The sequence below is a fragment of the Phyllopteryx taeniolatus genome, chromosome 15 (genome assembly GCF_024500385.1).
Source record: "Phyllopteryx taeniolatus isolate TA_2022b chromosome 15, UOR_Ptae_1.2, whole genome shotgun sequence".
Taxonomy (NCBI): Eukaryota; Metazoa; Chordata; class Actinopteri; order Syngnathiformes; family Syngnathidae; genus Phyllopteryx; species Phyllopteryx taeniolatus.
The window spans coordinates 1,859,174-1,877,618 of record NC_084516.1 but is presented as its reverse complement, the minus strand read 5'-3'; the positions used below and the strand labels follow the sequence as shown (position 1 = coordinate 1,877,618).

Here is an 18,445-nt window from a genome sequence, read left to right as displayed (position 1 = left end):
AGGGTGTACCCCGCCTCCTGCCCGATGACAGCTGGGATAGGCTCCAGCATGCCCGCGACCCTAGTGAGGAGAAGCGGCTCAGAAAATGGATGGATGGATGGATGGTAAGACTGGTTTTGGGAGGCTGTTTTTTTAATTTATTTTTATTTGTTTTACTTTACCGGGATCTATTAAGTAAGTTTATTTGAAGTATTGCATTACATGCTGACATCTTATGTGGTATAGGACGTGTATGGTGGTTTTGCGTGACTTAGTTACCACTGGGCGGCACGGTGGCCGACTGGTTAGAGCGTCAGCCTCACAGTTCTGAGGACCCGGGTTCAATCCCCGGCCCCGCCTGCGTGGAGTTTGCATGTTCTCCCCGTGCCTGCGTGGGTTTTCTCCGGGCACTCTGGTTTCCTCCCACATCCCAAAAACATGCATGAATTGGAGACTCTAAATTGCCCGTAGGCATGACTGTGAGTGCGAATGGTTGTTTGTTCCAATGTGCCCTGCGATTGGCTGGCAACCAGTTGAGGGTGTACCCCGCCTCCTGCCCGATGACAGCTGGGATAGGCTCCAGCACGCCCGCGACCCTAGTGAGGAGAAGCGGCTCAGAAAATGGATGGATGGATAGTTACCACTGTATTTACAAAATAATGATTAGATGGGCCTAATTAATACGTGTCACTGGTCACCTTCGAGGTTTAGTCATGAGTGCAAAGCTCCACTGTACTTTATTTAGCCACTGTCCATTTCAAAATCCAACCTGTTGTTTTGCGTATGTACCGTTTTGTTCCAAGCCTAAAAATAACCATTACAGTCCTCTACATAGCACTTGAAAGTCAACTGAGCTTTGTCCCCCCCGTTTTGCAATAATCCCTCCTCTCCTTCACCGTCCATCATCCGCCAAACCCCAAACAAATGATTGAGAGCAGGCGTCTAGCTGCTTGTGATTCGAGCCGCAAATTCCGGCTGACCTTTAGGCCGGACGGTGTAACCAAAACAATCATGGGAACAAACAAAGGCCGGCATCCAAAGCGGCACAGGTGGCAAAAGTACTCACACGCTGTACTTAAGTAGAAGTACAGATATTTGTGGGGTGTGTGAGCTCAGCGAAACAAGATCACAACTGCGGTTGACTTCACCGTCGTGTTGTCATCTGTGGAGGTGGAAAATAGTAACGAGTCGACAAACTTGACAAAGTAAGGAAACTAGCAATAGTGGAAACTATGGATAACCGTGTTCAAACGTAGGGAGTGAAAGTAAAAAGCCGTCAGAAAATAATTATTGAAGTACAGATACCGGAAAAAGATGCCCTGTCTTGAGTACAGTAAGAAAGTATTTGTACTTTGTTACTTCCCCGACTGCAAAGGGGTAATTGCAATGACGCATCACAATGTGATGGCTCCATGAGGACGTCTGAAACCCTTCCAGAAGGTTCTGATCCTTCTCAAAATGCATTTCAAACAAATCAGACTTCCCCTAAATTTCAAAGTGACCTTGTCAACTGGCTCTTATCTCACGTGTCCGGTTGCCTTTATTGGCCTCCTGACTCACTGGCTGCACAAGGGCCACCTAATTATAGGCGGCAGCACATTCCTGCCATGGAGAATGGCTGTGAGGAATACACGAAAATAGAGGAGAGGGGATTCAAGATGGTTTAAAGATAGAAGGCGACGCCTGTTGTGTGATGTCACCCTTGTTACGCTGCTATTAATACACCCGCCGGCAGCGTCTTGACTGATGTGTTTCTGATTGCAAGACAGGACTGTAACCATGGGTCAGAAGGTGGACAAGATGCAGGACAAAGACGAGGAGTCACCCAATGGCTTGGAAAGAAACGGAGAGACAGGAGCCCAGCAGGGTGTTCCATCCGACGAGAGAGGTTCCCCGTGTTCGGAGCAGACAGTGAAGCATATAGATCCCCAAATTGAGCAGCCAATCAGACATCTCGGTCTGAGGGATGGACCTCTGAGTACCACAGACGAGGCGGTGGGTGGAGAGAGGGAGGGTCGGCGTGACACTAGTACAGCTGAGGACTCAAACTGTGGCCTGAACTTCAGGGAGATCACACAAAGTTTGGAGCTTAAGAAGAGGGCTGTAGCCTGTACCGGGACTACAGGTATGGAAGCCGGCGGAAATGTATCGGAGAGCGGAGATACATGCGAGCTTCCAAACGAGAACGACTTTGTGGTTCTAGAACGGAATGACGCTTTGGTGCCGCTTGACAGGGATAGCAGTGTCCATTTCAGTCAGGAGATAAAAACAGAAGATCGTCAATCCGCCGTCAGGAATAGAGTTGAGGTAGATGCCACGCAACTATCCAGGAATCACCTGCCAGAAAAGAGTCTGGGTCAACGCTTGGTGAACGTGACAGAGGGCAGACTGAGACATAGCAAGACAACCGGGAGAGGAAACGTGCAGCACGTGTGCACAACAAGCCATAACGAGGCAGCTAAGACGACGTTAAAGACAGACAGTGACAGAGTTCAGGAGGCAGACCAGTGGAGTTGTGAAGCCTCCTCGGAGGTGTTTGACAAGCCTGATAGAGTACGAAAAACCCAAGGGGAAGTTGCTGCGACAGGACAGGACAGATTTGCCGGCGCAGTCTTGAAGGGCACAAAAGACGTCGCAGGAGAGGATACCCAAGCTGTCTCTAGAGAGTCTACCTCCAAGACCCACACACCTTGTTTAAGACAGTCTCTGGAACAATGCCATTCCATCAATTGTAGCCCCAAAGGCTGTGAAGGTATGTCACATTTGGCACAGCTCGCAAAAGAGACCGATCCACTTGGCTTCTATGCGGTCATCACCCCTCCACCTTTAACTCATCTCATGCCTGACAAAGAATTATCAAGCATACATATGTTCACAGATGTCACACCACAGGAGAAGCCAAAAGCCAAAGGTCCACCTCCACCAGTTCCCAAAAAACCCAAAAACCCATTCATAAAGCTTAAAACAGCTCAGTTGAAGTCCGGTGAGAGACAAGGCAAAGATCACCACGGTTCTGAGGAGAGGACCAGGAGGAGACACACCGTCGATGTTCACAAAGGCTTCCTAAGGAGCGCTGCGACCAATCAGGACATGTGCTCATTGTGGGACGAAAGGGGCACCTACGGCATTCTGTCCGATATACGGCGTCTGTCGGTGGACCTCAGTCCTTGGGAACCTTTGTCGCTGGACCGTTTGGACAATGAGTACCGAGGCTTAGTCGACTTTGACTACTGTAACCGAGTGGCGCAGTTGTCTCCAGAAGAGGATCCTGTAGACTTGGACATGTTGCAAAGGAGGGTATTCCTGGAGAGACGGAATCGGTATAAAAAAGCACCACCGCCGGTTGCGAAAAAGCCTCCGAATCCTTTTATCCCCAAGGTCCAGTTAGACCACAAAACGCAACCTTTGAGACGAGAGCGCCCGTCTGAAAGGACAAACCCCTGCGACAACGCAGCCAACTTCAAACAAGATAGAGACACTGGAGATCACACAGATTCCTACAAGACCGTGTCTGAACTGGTCAAGGAAACCATAAAGAGAAGTCAGGACCCTGTTAGAACGGAGGGGGCCAAAACCCAGGACAGGGTGGCAGAGCAGAACCCGAGTGTCAAAGTGTCCCAGATGAAGAATGCCTTTGACAACCCAAAGAAATCCAAAGAGAGGCCACAAGAAAGTCACTCGTCTCCAAAGAAAGGTATGTCGGAATGTTGTCCTCCGGGTGTCGTCACCTCCATTGTTTCCAAAACTTGACTGGCAACCACTCCAGGGTGTAGGACGCCTCTTACCTGATCTCAGCTGGGACAGGCTCCAGTTACCCAACACCCAAATGAGGACAAGGGCAATAGAAAATAGATGGATGGATGGATGTTGTGTGCCTTTATTTGCAATTTACAATAATGATAGTGTTACAAGCCACACCCCCCCCCCACCCCCCACCCCCTCCGACTCCATTCACACATTCGTGGCATCCAGCTCCTCCGTCTGCGCATGTGCAGTAGCCCATCGCCAAACCCCATTGAATGTAATAACGGCGCTTTTAAGGGGGAAGAAGAACAAGCGATTGTTAACCGCAGGTGATGAGAGCAAAGGGGATGCGCAATTCCGCAGCCGGCATCTTGACAAAGGGGAGAATTTGAAGACATATATCAGGCTTTTTGTTGTGCCCGTGTGCGTGCGTGTGCGTGTGTGTGTGTGTGTGTGTGTGTGTGTCTGCGTGTGTGCGTGCGTGTGTGCGTGTGTGGAGACAAGGGATACTGGAGGAACGTCCTGCAGGATAAGGGCGCGCCTAAAAACCCAACACATTCATGTGTCGTGATTGATTGTCCTCGGGAAAGAACTGCATCAATTTTGGAGGTAAGAAAAACAGCGAGTGGGTGAATGTGTGCGTGTTTGTTTGTTTGTTTGTTTGTTTTTTACTTAGCTTTGAGGGTTTTCAGGGGGGTGTTTTACGTGTCGACCGGCGGGCTCCGCAACATCCGTTAGCTCGCTCGTAGGCTGCGCTGGGTTGGAAATATCTGCACTTGCGTCAGCTGGCGGCGGTCCCGGTCACTGAGGGGGACAGACGAGAGCACTAAACGTCTTACTTTTGAGTTTTTCTTTTGACACCCCGAAATTATACTCGCTCACCTTGTCATTTATGTTCACACAGCCATAGATTTGCCGTGGAATGGCTGTTCCGTTGCCCGCGGCTGCTCCGAACGAACCAGCCCGCCGAGCAGCTGCCAGACGGTCCGGTGGAGCTAAGTGGCTCACCGCTGGGCTCCCAAACAGACAGTCACCTCCCTATCACATTTTAACGCTCTATTTCATGTTATAGTCATTTAAAACACCTTATAATCGTGTTAAAGAACAGACCGCTGTTTTTGGGAAGGCATCTGGACCATATTAACCGAACACCCACCCGAGCCGACCCTCCTCAATGGGCTATTCGAGGATGTTAGCTTGGGTGGCTAGCCAGCTCGCTAAAAAGAAACAAAGGAAAACGCTTCCCGTGTGATTTTATTAGATTTGTACGCTCAGTTGGCTTTTAAATGACCATAGGCCGTTGTAGTAGCTCCAAAATGTAACTTAATTGATTAAAATGGCTTAGGGAAAGCTCAGCGATGTGATGGCTAACGTTAGCGGCTAGCCAGCACCATTGTTTTAGCTAGCCCGGTGCAGATGTTGCCTCCATTGCTTCACATCTGTCGGTGGGGACATAGCCCCCCAAAAATGGAACAATTCGACAAGTTGCAGTGGAATCAAGTCAAACGAGAGGGATTAAAATATCCCATGTAGTTGGATTTGTCCACACGGTTCATAAAGATGATGTCCAATTGAGCCCATGTGCTAAAAAGATGAATACTGGTGTCTTAAGCATAGACAAAATTTGGGGATTTTTGTAAAATTGCATCAGCGCATTCCACACAAACTACCGTTGTCCTGTTGCGTACTGTCCTGAACTGCACTGTCCTGTCCCATCCTTTCCTGTGCTATTTGCTATTTCCTTCCTCATACAAGGTGTGTCAGAAAGGTTCCAGGACTGATGTCACAAAAGATATTCTCCATTTCAAACCCAAACTACAAATCAGGAGTTTTCTCCTTCAATGTGGGCCAGAAAATCAAGCAGCATGTCTATAAAGTGAGCCTGTGGAATTTGCTTAGTTCAGTGCGTGAGAAGAGTCGAGAGCTGTGGCAGGAACACTCGTGGCTACTTCCTCCATTTCGCCTTGAGCGTCCAACAGTTCCTGGCCGAGAAGAACGTGGCCTTGCTGGAGCAACGTCCATACTCGCTCGACTTGGCTCCGTGTGATGTTTTTTCCTCTTTTCCAAGCTAAGGAGGCTAATCCAGGACAGGGGGCCCGTTTTGAAGATGTGCGCGACATCAAGATGGCTGTGACGATGGAGCTGCGGACACTTTGGAGAGTCCATGAAAAGTCCTTCCAGACTGCCTGAAGATGTGGGAGAGAAGGCTGGGAAAAGTGCGTTCGACTCAAGGGGGATAGATTTGCAATGTACTATATTTTGTGACACTAGTCCTGCGACTTCTCTGTCACACATCGTATAGCTCAAATCCAACCTTTATGTCACATTAATGTTGTTATACTGATATTTTTATTTTTACTCTGTTCTCTCTGTCTTTTTTCAAACCTCATTCTGTCTGACTACATTTCCAATAAATATCTAAACCATCTGTATATGTAAATATTTTATAATTAAGAATAAAAATGTAGTTGAATGTTACAATACATCACATTTTTATTTTAAATTGAGAGAAAGATTAAAAGAGGTTTGATGACAATTCGTTGCACAATTTTTTGATGTACAAGACTGAATGTTACGAAAATATCTCAGTACTTTTTATTAAAAAATATTTTAAGTAAAATTTTACAAGATATCATATTTTGTAATTTAAATAAAATGATGTCACACCAATACAAACAACTTTTTGCTTTGTCACTGATACCACCAAGATGAGAGTTAGACATTTTTTTGTTTAAATATGTTAAACTGCTTATAATACCTTGACCGACAGCATATTGAATTTTTTTTTTAGCATGTTTCATAAACACAAGTTGAAGTGGGGCTCTCTCTTGTTTCCATTTTTCTGTATGTGGCCCTCGTCTACAAAAGAAACTAGCTCCAAAGAAACCAAGCAGAATGTACAGTATACGCATGGTTCCCATGTGGCGTGTTGCATTCACTGACATTTAGTCCGTTTGTGCCCCCCGGCAGACATGTTACGGCGAGTTGTGCGACAGAGCAAGTTCCGCCACGTCTTCGGCCAGGCGGTGAGGAACGACCAGTGCTACGACGACATCCGCGTCTCCCGGGTCACATGGGACAGCTCCTTCTGCGCCGTCAACCCCAAGTTCGTCGCCATCATCATCGAGGCCAGCGGCGGCGGAGCCTTCCTGGTCCTGCCTTTGCACAAGGTCAGCATGCCCCGGACAATAACAAACTAACCCGAGTCTTCAGTAGGAATAAAGAGACAGAGAGTACAGTAAAGGCCGTTTATTGTGGGTTCACGATTTAGGGTATACATATCATACGGATTGATGGCTTTTAGAACTAAACTTTACACCGATCGGCCTGATCAGTATCGGCCGATAATTAGCATTTTACGCTGAGCGGCTTTAATACCATAATTCGCCGATCCGATCAATGACCGCAAAAACATTGACTCCGCATCTCCATCGTGCACAGTATATTTGAATCCAAAAGCTAGTTTATTGTCTTTTGACGTAGTACTGTTAATATCTGCCGGCCAATAAAGTTATTTACAACAAAAACTAAAACACATGTCGGCGGTGTGGGACAGACAACATGTCTGAGACGGACAACACGTAATGCAACAAGACAAATTTGCTCTTTCGCGATTGCACTATGTCAGACTACTGCAATCAAATCTTGTATTCCGATACCACCGCATCCTGTTTTTTTACGATCATTGGGCTTTATCTTGTCAATTCAAATGCGACCGGATACACTCGTTACCGTGGCGACGACAACAACTAATGGAGCGCGCCGACTGTATTATAAGGACAAAAAGGGGGAAAATGTGTGTTGGTGGTCACCGGTGCTCGGGACAGGAGAGGACGTTCGTTTAAGGCTCGCTTGAGGTACGTTCACGTACTTTTAAACACGATACGGCTCGCAAGCAGGCAACAAAACGTTATGTAGCCTAGCAAGCTAGTGCTAGCGCTAACGGTTGTACGTAAACATGCCGCCGTTCTGTGGAATCGTGCTCTGAAGTTTCGGTGTGGGTGAAGTCATTTAATTACAATAAAGTAATTGAATTACAGTAAGTTAGCACCCATTATTTCTGTCACGTTGTAATGTTGCTTTGAATCCACGATCTGACTCGAGCCGTGATTTCCAACCTTTATGGAGCCAAGGAACATATTTTACCATTGAAAAATCTCACGGCACACCAACAAACAAAAATGTCACAAAAAGTGGGTACATTCTTTACTGTATGTACTTCCTGCCATCTAATAGAAGACCATTTATTTGTCACTATGCCTCACTGGCGTAAATGGATGAACAAAGATACATTATTTATTGTAAATATATTTATTTTTTGAGCAATTAAGTACACAAGTATATACAGTAAATGAACAGGTCATTTAAATAGACACATTGCTCCATCTTGTGATCGGTTATCGTTTTTTGAAACTCGCTGAACGGTGATCGGCCCCAAAAATCCTCATCGTGTAAGGCCTATTTAGAACATGTGCTTGATCAATACCAGAGCCATAAAAAATGCAGATAATCAATGTTTCCAGTGTTGTGTTCCAGTTACATCAATGAACATGTGATACTCTCAATGGGGGGAGGGTGCCATAAACTTAGGCGACTGGCTTCATGGTGTTTCCACATCATTGCTTGGACTTGATGAGCCGTAGCATTGCCATAAACTGAGGCGACCTCATCATTCACAGCTGAATCATAATGATAAATAATAATAATACGAGTGGGCGGCACGGTCAACGACTGGTTAGCACATCTGCCTCACAGTTCTGGGGACTGGGGTTCAATTCCCAGCCTGACCGATGTGGAATTTGAATACCAATGTTGATATTGGTATGGATGCATACTGGTTTAATGAGATGGATAATTTACTTTTTTTCAAAAATGCCACGATTTATTCATAAAACAAGATTACAAAGCTAAGAAAGAAGTGGACTGAAGAAAGGGATTTATGTATTTGTTCTGCTTATCCTCACTAGGGCCGCGCTGGAGCCTATCCCAGCAATCTTCGGGAAGGAGGCGGGGTACACCCTGAACTGGTCGCCAGCCAATCGCAGGGCACATACAAACAAACAACCGTTCGCACTCACATTCACGCCTACGAACAATTTAGAGTATTCAGTTAACCAATCCTGCATGTTTTGGGATGTGGGAGGAAACCGGACTACCCGGAGAAAAGCCACCCAGGCACAGTGAGAACATGCAAACTCCACACAGGCGGGGCCGGGATTTGAACCCCGGTCCCCAGAACTGTGAGGCAGATGTGCTAACCAGTCGTCCACCGTGCCGCCTACATAACAAATTGTTAAGGGCATGGGATCAATACGCAATCTACTGAATAATGTACGCTAACTCCCGGCGGGTTCTGCTGCGTCTCGTAGACGGGCCGTATCGACAAGGTGTTCCCAACGGTGTGCGGTCACACGGGTCCCGTGCTGGACATCGACTGGTGTCCTCACAATGACCTCGTCATTGCCAGCGGCTCCGAGGACTGCACCGTTATGGTAAGAACGCCCTTTTCGCCTCTGGTCCGTCACATGATTTGTGCAACAAATGTCTTCTTTATGGGCTGGTTATTTATGAGCACCCAATTAGAGTGTTAGAAGTTTAAAAATAGAAAACTCTGAGCAGGCCCAAACAAAGAACTGATAAGACATACAGTAAATAAATTTGGTTTTTTATATCATTTATTTCAAATATATGCTTAATGACAAAAAAAAATGCTCATATAGCAAATCATGTTTTTGTATAATTTATTAGAAATATAGGCGTAATGAGAAAAGGCGGCAATATAGTCAATAAAAAGGGAATTTTCTTTTAGTATTCTTTATTAAAAATGTATGCCGAATGAGCAAAAATATTACTAAATTCAATTAAATAGATGTTTTGGGGTATTATTTAATAAAAATGTGTGCTTAATGAGCAAAAAAAAAACACAAGAAAAACACACGTTTCAGTATACAGTACAAGTAGTTACCCACAATACTGGTTCACATACACAGTTAAGTTGTGAATAAAAAATGTGTATCAATTTTCTTCAACGCATATTAACACGTACATTATGCACAATGACAATATTATCGATTTCGTGATACTGCCATCATTTTTGATACTGATCTTGTACTTTTTCCATGTCGAGCTTTCCCTTGACATTTTTGTGCGTGTTCCAGGTTTGGCAGATCCCAGAGAATGGCCTGGAGTCTCCCCTCTCGGAGGCGGTGGTGGTTCTGGAGGGCCACTCCAAGAGGGTGGGCATCGTGTCCTGGCACCCCACCGCTCGCAACGTTCTCCTCAGTGCTGGTACGCAGTTTCTTTTGGTTTTTTTTATCCATCATGATGAACACATACCCGTTTTTAACATCTTAACGGATTTTGAAAATGTGAGACGCCACGCATGAAAGAAAAATCGTCAAGTGTTTTTCACTGCTCCTGTCGTGAATGGTGTACTCGAAATGACCAGCACTGTGCCACAGGGCACGATTCTCAGCCCCATTCGTTTTCCAAGCAGATTGGGGAGGAAAAATCACTCATAACGCACCCCACACCACAGTATAATTGCTCAGGACCATCTTTTGGAGACATAGCTAATCGGGCCTTTGCTGACTTGAATCCAAGGGAGGGCAATGCAGAAATTCGTTCCAATTATCGGTATATGTGTACCCTGTTTGAGTCTTCTTCCCCAAAATTGATGTTGACCACACACCTAAGGATTTGATCATAAATATTAGGGCTCAGACTCGGCCCCTAAAATCCAATCGATATTCGTATTGTCTTTGCCGAGCAATGATTGAATCAATTTGCTCTCTTATCCCGTGTATTATTCAGAAATAAAAGTCCAACAAATGAAAAATCCTATTTGATTATTTGAAAACTATCTATAGCCCCGTTTAAGTCATGCTCGCAGTTTTTTGAAGTGGCAGACCTATTGATTTAACTTCATGCCTTGTAAAAATGTAATACTCTATAATGATGCTCTTGCCAATAACAGTAACACTGCTGTCAGTGTCAGCCAAGTCTAGCGATAAAGTGGAGATAAAATGTTGATTAATGTTATCAATTACGGTAAAAGTGTTAAATTGATCCACTTGTTATTTGATAATCCTCAAAAAGGAGTTAAAGGACTTGATATAGAAGTTTCTCAAATTCAAAGTTTTTGGTCTTTGGTGGTAAATATTCGTTGACTAACTTCAGCTGTCCGATAAGTGTAACAGATTTCAAAAGCAGGACAAATTACATATGGGTGGGGGGGTGACTATGTTTGCCGTGGGCCCCCAAATGACGAGCTAGCTACGGTACGTACGGCCCTGGTTCGAGCCAGCTCGGCATGACAACCAAAGTGAGATTAGCGGCTCGTGCTTTAGAGACATCTGATAATCAGACCTGCGCTGACTTTGATCGGAACGGGATGATTATCGTATCGTATCGTATCCTGATTATCGGTATGTGTGTACGCCACTTTAGGGTGCGATAACCAGGTGATCATCTGGAACGTGGGCACGGGCGAAGCGGTGATCAACCTGGACGACATGCATCCCGACGTGATCTTTAGCGTTAGCTGGAGCCGCAACGGCAGCCTCCTGTGCACCGCCTGCAAGGACAAAAAGGTCCGCGTGGTGGACCCCCGGAAAAAGAAGATCGTGGCGGTGAGTGGAATGACGATTCCTTCATTTTGTCAGCGACCATGCACGGAAAGCATGAAACGAATAATCCAGAGAAGAGACGCTCAGTGCCAAATCATAGCTTCGTGGCTCATTTCCATCGGCTGTCCCTACGGTTTCCTCCCACATCCCAAAAACATGCATGGTAGGTTAATTGACAACTCTAAATTGCCCGTAGGTGTGAATGTGAGTGTGAATGGTTGTTTGTTTGTATGTGCCCTGCAACTGGCTGGCAACCAGTTCAGGGTGTTCCCCGCCTCCTGCCCAATGATAGCTGGGATAGGCTCCGGCACGCCCGCGACCCGCGTGAGGAGAAGCGGCTCAGAAAATGGATGGATGGATGGATGGATGGATGGATGGATATATATATATACACGTGTGTGTGTGTGTGTCTGTGTGTTTATCACACACATGCAATCAGTTTCTGTTGTGCACGTCTTGGCCTCTGAGGGGCAGTGTGGTGAACACAATGAGATACACACTTGCAGTAACAAAGAAAGTAGGAGTCACGATCAAATATTATTATAATATTTATAGTCTCCAGTTTGAAGAATATATGCTAGAGAGTATTGTTATATTGCCTGTTTTTTTTTTTGCATTTATACAGAATTTGTGTAGCAATATTCATTATTTTGAGAGATATAAGTGCTGTGAGTTCAGTGCTAATTTCAATTAGCTCGTCAATGGTGTTTTAATTCATTGTGTGTTAGCTTTGAGCCACCACAAATAAAAACGAAGAACGAAATGAAGGCGGTGACGTATTTGAACATTCAATAGGTCTAATTGTTTCTTATGTGAGTTTAGTTTTACAGTGAACTTCAACCGGAGTGTCAGTTGACGACTTTAAGCAAGCAACATTCACTCTTACTCCTTGCTACTACGTTAGCATCTTAGCAACCTGTTGTTGTGATCACATGGGATCTGCGTGCCGTCCGGGCATTAAAAAAAAAAAAATAATAACACATTATAACCATTTTTGTTGCTGTTTTGGGGGGTGTTTCCATTCATTTCAGTGCGGAAAAGAGTTGAGATGTGTTTTGTGTTACAAGCAGGGTCACGGAAAAAATTAAACTTGCATCTCAAGGCACCACTGTATTCATATATTTACTCACATAGATTACGTTACTCAGTCGTTTACTCACATCAAGTCCATTAGTCACATAGTGTATGCAAATATGGCCGTATGATTTGCATTAGTCACTCAGTCCATGAATGAATTGAAAACGCCGAGCAGCCCAGTGTGATGTGATGTGATGTGATGGGCTCCTTTCTGTTTTCAGGAGAAGGACAAAGCCCACGAGGGAGCTCGGCCAATGAGAGCGATCTTCCTCGCAGATGGAAAGATCTTCACCACCGGATTCAGCCGCATGAGCGAGCGCCAGCTAGCGCTATGGAAAACCGTACGTCACCGTTCCTGCGATATGACTCAGTACTGCTGTGGCGGTCCACTGGGGGGCGCTGTAGTGCAACGTGGAGTCTGCTTTGTCACACAAACATTTTTGGTTAGAGCAGGTGTGGGCAAAGTATGGCCCGGGGGCCGCAGACATTTGTGTTGTAAAAAGTCCTGTGATTTTGGTTGCATTAATTTTGCCATTTTTCTCCTAAAATGGGTTAATTGAAATGTTTGTTCACTTTCTGTATAGCTTTTATCCATTTATCCCATTAAGTAATTGGGTCATTTATTTATTGTAAAATAAACAGTTATACATATGTATTTAATAATTATTTATATATTTCATTCAATAATTGGTAATCATTTTACATAAATTACAACAATGTTTAAACAACTATTTTATTACGTTATCAATTTATAAATGTTTGAAAAAAACTGGGTTACAAACTAACTTTTTAAAACCTTTTTGATATATTTTATTAAATAATTGGTTAATTAGTTATACATACATTTTTAAAATATTTTGGAAAATGTTTTATTGGTTACGCATTCAAGTATAACAGTATATATAATTTTTAAGGAATTTCTCAATTTTGCATTCACATTTAACCTTATTTTATTAATTGGTTAATTAGTTTTACATAAATATGTACTGTATTTGAATGCTTAAAATAATTTATTTGAATATAAAAAAAATATAGGGCCTGTATATGTTCTCACTTTTAAATGATCTATTTCTCACACAATTTTAAACTTATTTTTTTAACCTCTACTACTAATTTCTTTACTAGAAGGGGACCAACAATTACTATTTGCCCATATCGCAATTTATCGTCTCACGGCTGTGTACCAGGGGTCTATTAATGTCGACCGAAGTGGCCAGCGTGGGTTCCTATCCCAGTCGGAAGCGTCCGGCCCCCCGAGAGCCCCGCCCAACACGGAGCCTTTGAACTTCTCCCGTACCGGATGAATGGCTGCGTTGTTTCGGGAAGGGCGTCCGGTGTACAAAGTGAAGCCAACACATATAATAACAATGGTTATTTTTTTCCCCCACATATTTTTTTTAGCATTTTGGGGAAAAGTCGGCGTCCATTTTGAGGTGCAGTTTTAATGCATTCAAGTGGATATAATTGAGCAGAGGTTCTGGAAACCACGTGTCATCTTCTTTTTTTTTTTATTTTTTTTTTTAAATAAATATTGTAAACTTCCATCTTGTTCTGCATGACACACGGGCGGGCACCGCAGACAACGAGGCGCTCTAAAGCGGCCACAAAAGCCCCAGTCCATATGGCTGGCTCTCAAGTCAAATAAAAAAAAACTAATTAATTAATAAATCCCCCTTTTTGGCGTTTCCACCTTTAGCACTCACGGCCGACAACGAGGCGCTCTACAGCGGCCACGGAAGACGCGTGTAGACATTTCTAGCTAGCTAACCTCACGTTGCAATTGTGCTGGATAACCACTGATGTGCTCAAGTTCTTATATCGTGTGGCAGGGGGGGGGGGGTGCTGATGCTAGAAATGCGTCACACGGCGCCACTTTAGCCATGCCCGTAAAATCCGGAAAACCGAAATGGTGTAAAACTGTTTTAACACTATGTCGCCGCAGTTCAGTACGACATAGTTCTCAGTCTTTGGACATGTTTTTAGAAGTTACTGTGTCCTCAAAAACCACAAAATGACACGCGCGACGTTTATTTCCGAGCACATGATTGGGAAAAACTCAAATGCTGTATTTTTCTGCGTGTCAGCTCAAATTTCCAAAGCTGCTGTTTGCGTCTTGTGCCAGCAGGACAACATGGAGGAGCCCATTTGCGTTCAAGAGATGGACTCCAGCAACGGAGTCCTGCTCCCCTTCTTCGACCCCGACACCAACATAGTGTACCTGTGTGGAAAGGTGAACGCTGACTTGCCTTCCTCGCCTCCTCCTTCAGTCTCCTCCTCTTCCTCATCTTGCCGGTCCCTTCCTCAGGGCGACAGCAGCATTCGGTACTTTGAGATCACGGACGAGGCGCCGTACGTGCACTACCTCAACACCTTCTCCACCAAGGAGCCGCAGAGGGGCATGGGGTACATGCCCAAGCGCGGACTCGATGTCAACAAATGTGAAATTGCCAGGTACGGACAGTGTACCCCCAGTCACCCCTCCTGTACGCTTTAAACACATTTAACCTTACTAAAACACACTTGAACCTATTGACAAAACACGTGAGCACCTGTTCTGACTTTCTCGCAGTCAACAAACGGAAGATTGTCGTAAAACATCACTTTGAGGAAGCGAAAAGAAGACCCTCACTTGCAGTTCTCCAAATTAGAAGCAAAGCATGCTGGCTTCAAGCGCTTTGTCACTCCCAGTCGAAGTTTACTGTATAACGCGTACAACAAAAGAAAAGAAAACATTGTACATCTATTGTATTTAAAAACCAAAGCCATATCATTTCGTCCAACGAGTCTGCTAGCTCAATGCTAACATATAATGAAAAACGCCATAAGAGTGGCTACAGAAATTAGCATCGTTGCCACGGTAATTATAAACCTTCTAACAACTGCTACTGTAACTAAAACGGAGCATACAAACATACAACAATATTCGCAGGCCTATATTCTCTCTGCTATATGGGAACGACTATAACGAATAACTTACATGAGTTGGGGACCTTCTCTGCCTCTTCTTCTTGCTCCTAATTATGCTGTATGTCTTCAAGTAGAGCTCAGTGCTGCCTGGCATGTTGTGGTCCAACGTGGTACTACACGGAAGGCACACAACTCCAAATTCCGACTTGCCTGTATACGCTCCGAAAAAAAAAAGATCATTCAAAATTGCCGATATAGTGGGCCGCAAACGATGAAGCGCAATATCGCGGGGGTTCACTGTTCTGTATTTATAATAAATCTTTTTTTCAGGTTCTACAAATTACAGGAGAGAAAATGTGAGCCAATCATCATGACAGTGCCCCGAAAGGTAATTACATTTTTACATGGCAGGCCTCCAGTTGTAAAAAAGGCATTTTCACAGCAACCTTGAATAGCAACTTGTTTTCCAACTACATATAAAATATACAAAGGAATTCTTTAAAATAACTAATTGAAAATGACAGCAAGTACTAATATACAATTCAAGTTAAAAGATGTATTATATGCAGCATAGAAATAAATGATAGATAAAATATTTAAATGAGATCATAAAAATGAATACAATTTAAAGAATATATATATATATATATATATATATAATAACAAATAAAAAGACGTATTATTATACAACAAACTAACAAGGACAAATGGCATAGAAAATGGAGGTATGGATAAATAAAATAATAAAAATGTAATAATATTAACATAACTGACAATTGAAAAAACTAAAAATGAAAAAAAAAAATCATTTTGGGGGGAAAAAAAACTCACCGGACAAGCAAACGAAAAATGGATGCATAGATAAAATGATAATTCAATTAAATAATACAAATTGTAAATATGAAAGTATATTAAGTAACATTAACAATAAAACATGAAATGTGAATAATGAATAAAATGATGTACTATAATTAATTATAATTAACAAAAAAAAAAATTATATATCAAGAAAACCGGCATAGAAAATGACTGGATCTAGAAAATTTTATTAAAATAAAATAATACAAATACAGTTCAAATAAATAAGTTTTAAAATTACTATAAATATATATATATATATATATATATAAAATGATCAGAACGTACAAATAAATGACAGTCAGCATAGATAATTGTTGACAATTGTTGTTTACAGCAGCATTTTCCCTTTAGACTGTACTGCAAATGTCAGCTTTACAGATGCCACCTCTGTCGTATCTTGAGAATCTCGTACTTGTAGTGAAATCAATGACATTTTGTGACTAGTACGTTAACGTTGACGGCCGCTTCTCGCCCCGTCAGTCGGACCTGTTCCAGGACGACCTGTACCCGGACACGGCCGGCGCCGACCCCGCCCTGGAGGCGGAGGAGTGGTTCGCCGGCAAGAACGGCGGCCCGGTCCTCATCTCGCTCAAGGACGGCTACGTGCCCACCAAGAGCCGAGACCTCAAAGTGGTCAAAGCCAACGTCCTGGAGGGCAAAGCTGCCACCAAGGCCGCCGAAAACGCCGCCAACGTCCACAAGAACGTTTCGTCTCACGCTCCTGCGCAGCCGGCGACAGTGAGTCCGCGCGTGAAGTGAATTTTTAAGGTTTTTGTCCAATTAGTGTGCAAGTTTCAAATCTTTCGGTATCTGCCTATTTCTGAAAATGTGTCTGTGACAGAACTGTTCTGAATTTTGTCGGATTGTGATGCAACAACTGGGATCATTTGCGTAACCCCGCCCCCACACACACTTTATTCCAACCCTGATTTGGGCTTAAAGGTGACACAAAAAGAAGAAGAAATGTGTGTGGCGTCGTGCCGTGGTGGTCCGGAGAGGACATTTTGGGCTGTTCTTTCTTCAAGGGTTCAAATCGTTGCTCGCGCCTTGCGTCACATTGACTTGACTTTTGTCGTTCCCAACAAAATATGTCGGGCCGATCGGGAAAGTCGTCCGCCATATGTGCCTTGCGAGTACCTGGCGACCAGGCCAGGGTGTATCCCACTTCTCTCGCCAAACGTCATCTGGGATCATCTGAATGCAATAGTAGATGATGCGTTTTGGGTTTGCGTCTTGTGCTGATGTCGCTACTCTGGGCAATTAGTGTGGTTGGAACAAATCAGAAAAGTTATGAATCAGCGCATATTTTGCAAATATAGCACCAGTTCAAAGCTGAACTTTTTTTTTTTTTCCAGCAAAAGATGGAGGATAAACTGGAAGAGGTGCTCCGAGAGTTCAAGTGTCTGCGAGACCGCGTCATCCTTCAGGATCGGCGCATCGCCAGACTGGAAGAGCAGGTCGCCAAGGTTGCCATGTAAGTCCCCCCCCAAGTTCAAAAACACCAACCCCCCTCCCTCGCCCTCCCCCTCCTCCTCTCCCTCGCTGGACCCAATTTGGCGCCGCCAGGCCAACATTCCAAAATGAACTTTTTCCTCCCTTTTCCCACACGTTCCCCCCGTTTCTTCTCTCCACACTCAAGACACACAGGCGGAAAAGAAACAGTCTTACGTTTTGTTTTGGTTTTTTTGTTGTTTTTTTTTTTACATCATGTGACGCTTGTGTTCTCAAAGTGTAGCATCAGTATTTCTCGTCATCTTCTGTGTTGCCAAATATTACATTACGAGTTATTTGTGTGCAGTTTCATGCACAACTTTTGCATTTTCTGTCCTGTTGTACGTACATTCCAGGTAGAATTTTTAATTTTTTTTTTTTTAAGCCCCCAGCCCCAATCCAGCCCTCGCCCACCATTTTGTCCATCAATGAATGTGGAAGAACTCCTTGAAATATGTAACAAATGTGATTTGGGGGGTTTTCGCCAGGTGGGCAGCGGGCTTGCATATCCCGTGTAAAATGTTGTGCAAATTGTAGTGGTGCCTCTTGTCACTGTGGAGGGTTTTTGAAGTACAAAAAAACAAAAAAAGACGCCACCCTGTCAAGTGAGTTTTGGGTGTTGGGAAGAGGGACCACTCACACCCAGCTTGTGTTTCACACCACCATCGCTGACGATAAGTTCTGTGCACATAATAAAGATTTTACACTTCAAAACAAACATTAAAGCTTGTGGGTTTTTTTTCCCCTGAAACACGTCT

General features: G+C 44.0%; 1 protein-coding gene and 1 long non-coding RNA gene across 6 annotated transcripts; one reads left to right on the top strand and one right to left on the bottom strand.

Annotated features, from left to right (window-relative positions):
* Positions 1-3,466: 3,466 nt before the first annotated feature.
* On the top strand, positions 3,467-18,052 carry LOC133490144 (coronin-1C-A-like). Of its 5 annotated transcripts, none has more exons than XM_061799821.1 (12): positions 3,552-3,673; positions 5,792-5,939; positions 6,694-6,893; positions 9,093-9,215; positions 9,882-10,011; positions 11,173-11,354; positions 12,650-12,769; positions 14,554-14,658; positions 14,734-14,879; positions 15,666-15,723; positions 16,677-16,934; positions 17,552-18,052. In XM_061799821.1, the coding sequence occupies exons 2-12, from the start codon at positions 5,888-5,890 to the stop codon at positions 17,672-17,674; spliced, it is 1,497 nt and encodes a 498-aa protein (XP_061655805.1). In that variant the 5' UTR covers positions 3,552-3,673; positions 5,792-5,887; the 3' UTR covers positions 17,675-18,052. The 5 variants fall into 5 exon arrangements, with proteins under 5 accessions (XP_061655802.1, XP_061655807.1, XP_061655805.1 ...); XM_061799819.1 differs by lacking the exon at positions 3,552-3,673 and adding an exon at positions 3,699-4,332; XM_061799818.1 differs by lacking the exon at positions 5,792-5,939 and having other exon boundaries at positions 3,467-3,673.
* On the bottom strand, positions 4,176-4,729 carry LOC133490149 (uncharacterized). Its single transcript, XR_009792118.1, has 2 exons — positions 4,606-4,729; positions 4,176-4,527 (listed from the first exon to the last, which is right to left on the bottom strand). It is a non-coding gene; the product is annotated as an uncharacterized LOC133490149 (long non-coding RNA).
* Positions 18,053-18,445: the final 393 nt, after the last annotated feature.

Coding starts and splice junctions, on each gene's coding strand:
- LOC133490144 (XM_061799818.1), top strand. CDS start 3,601: ATGAAGAATGCCTTTGACAACCCAAAGAAATCCAAAGAGAGGCCACAA. Junction 6,894..9,092: donor TGGTCCTGCCTTTGCACAAG/GTCAGCATGCCC, acceptor TGCGTCTCGTAG/ACGGGCCGTATCGACAAGGT. Junction 16,935..17,551: donor CTCCTGCGCAGCCGGCGACA/GTGAGTCCGCGC, acceptor TTTTTTTTCCAG/CAAAAGATGGAGGATAAACT.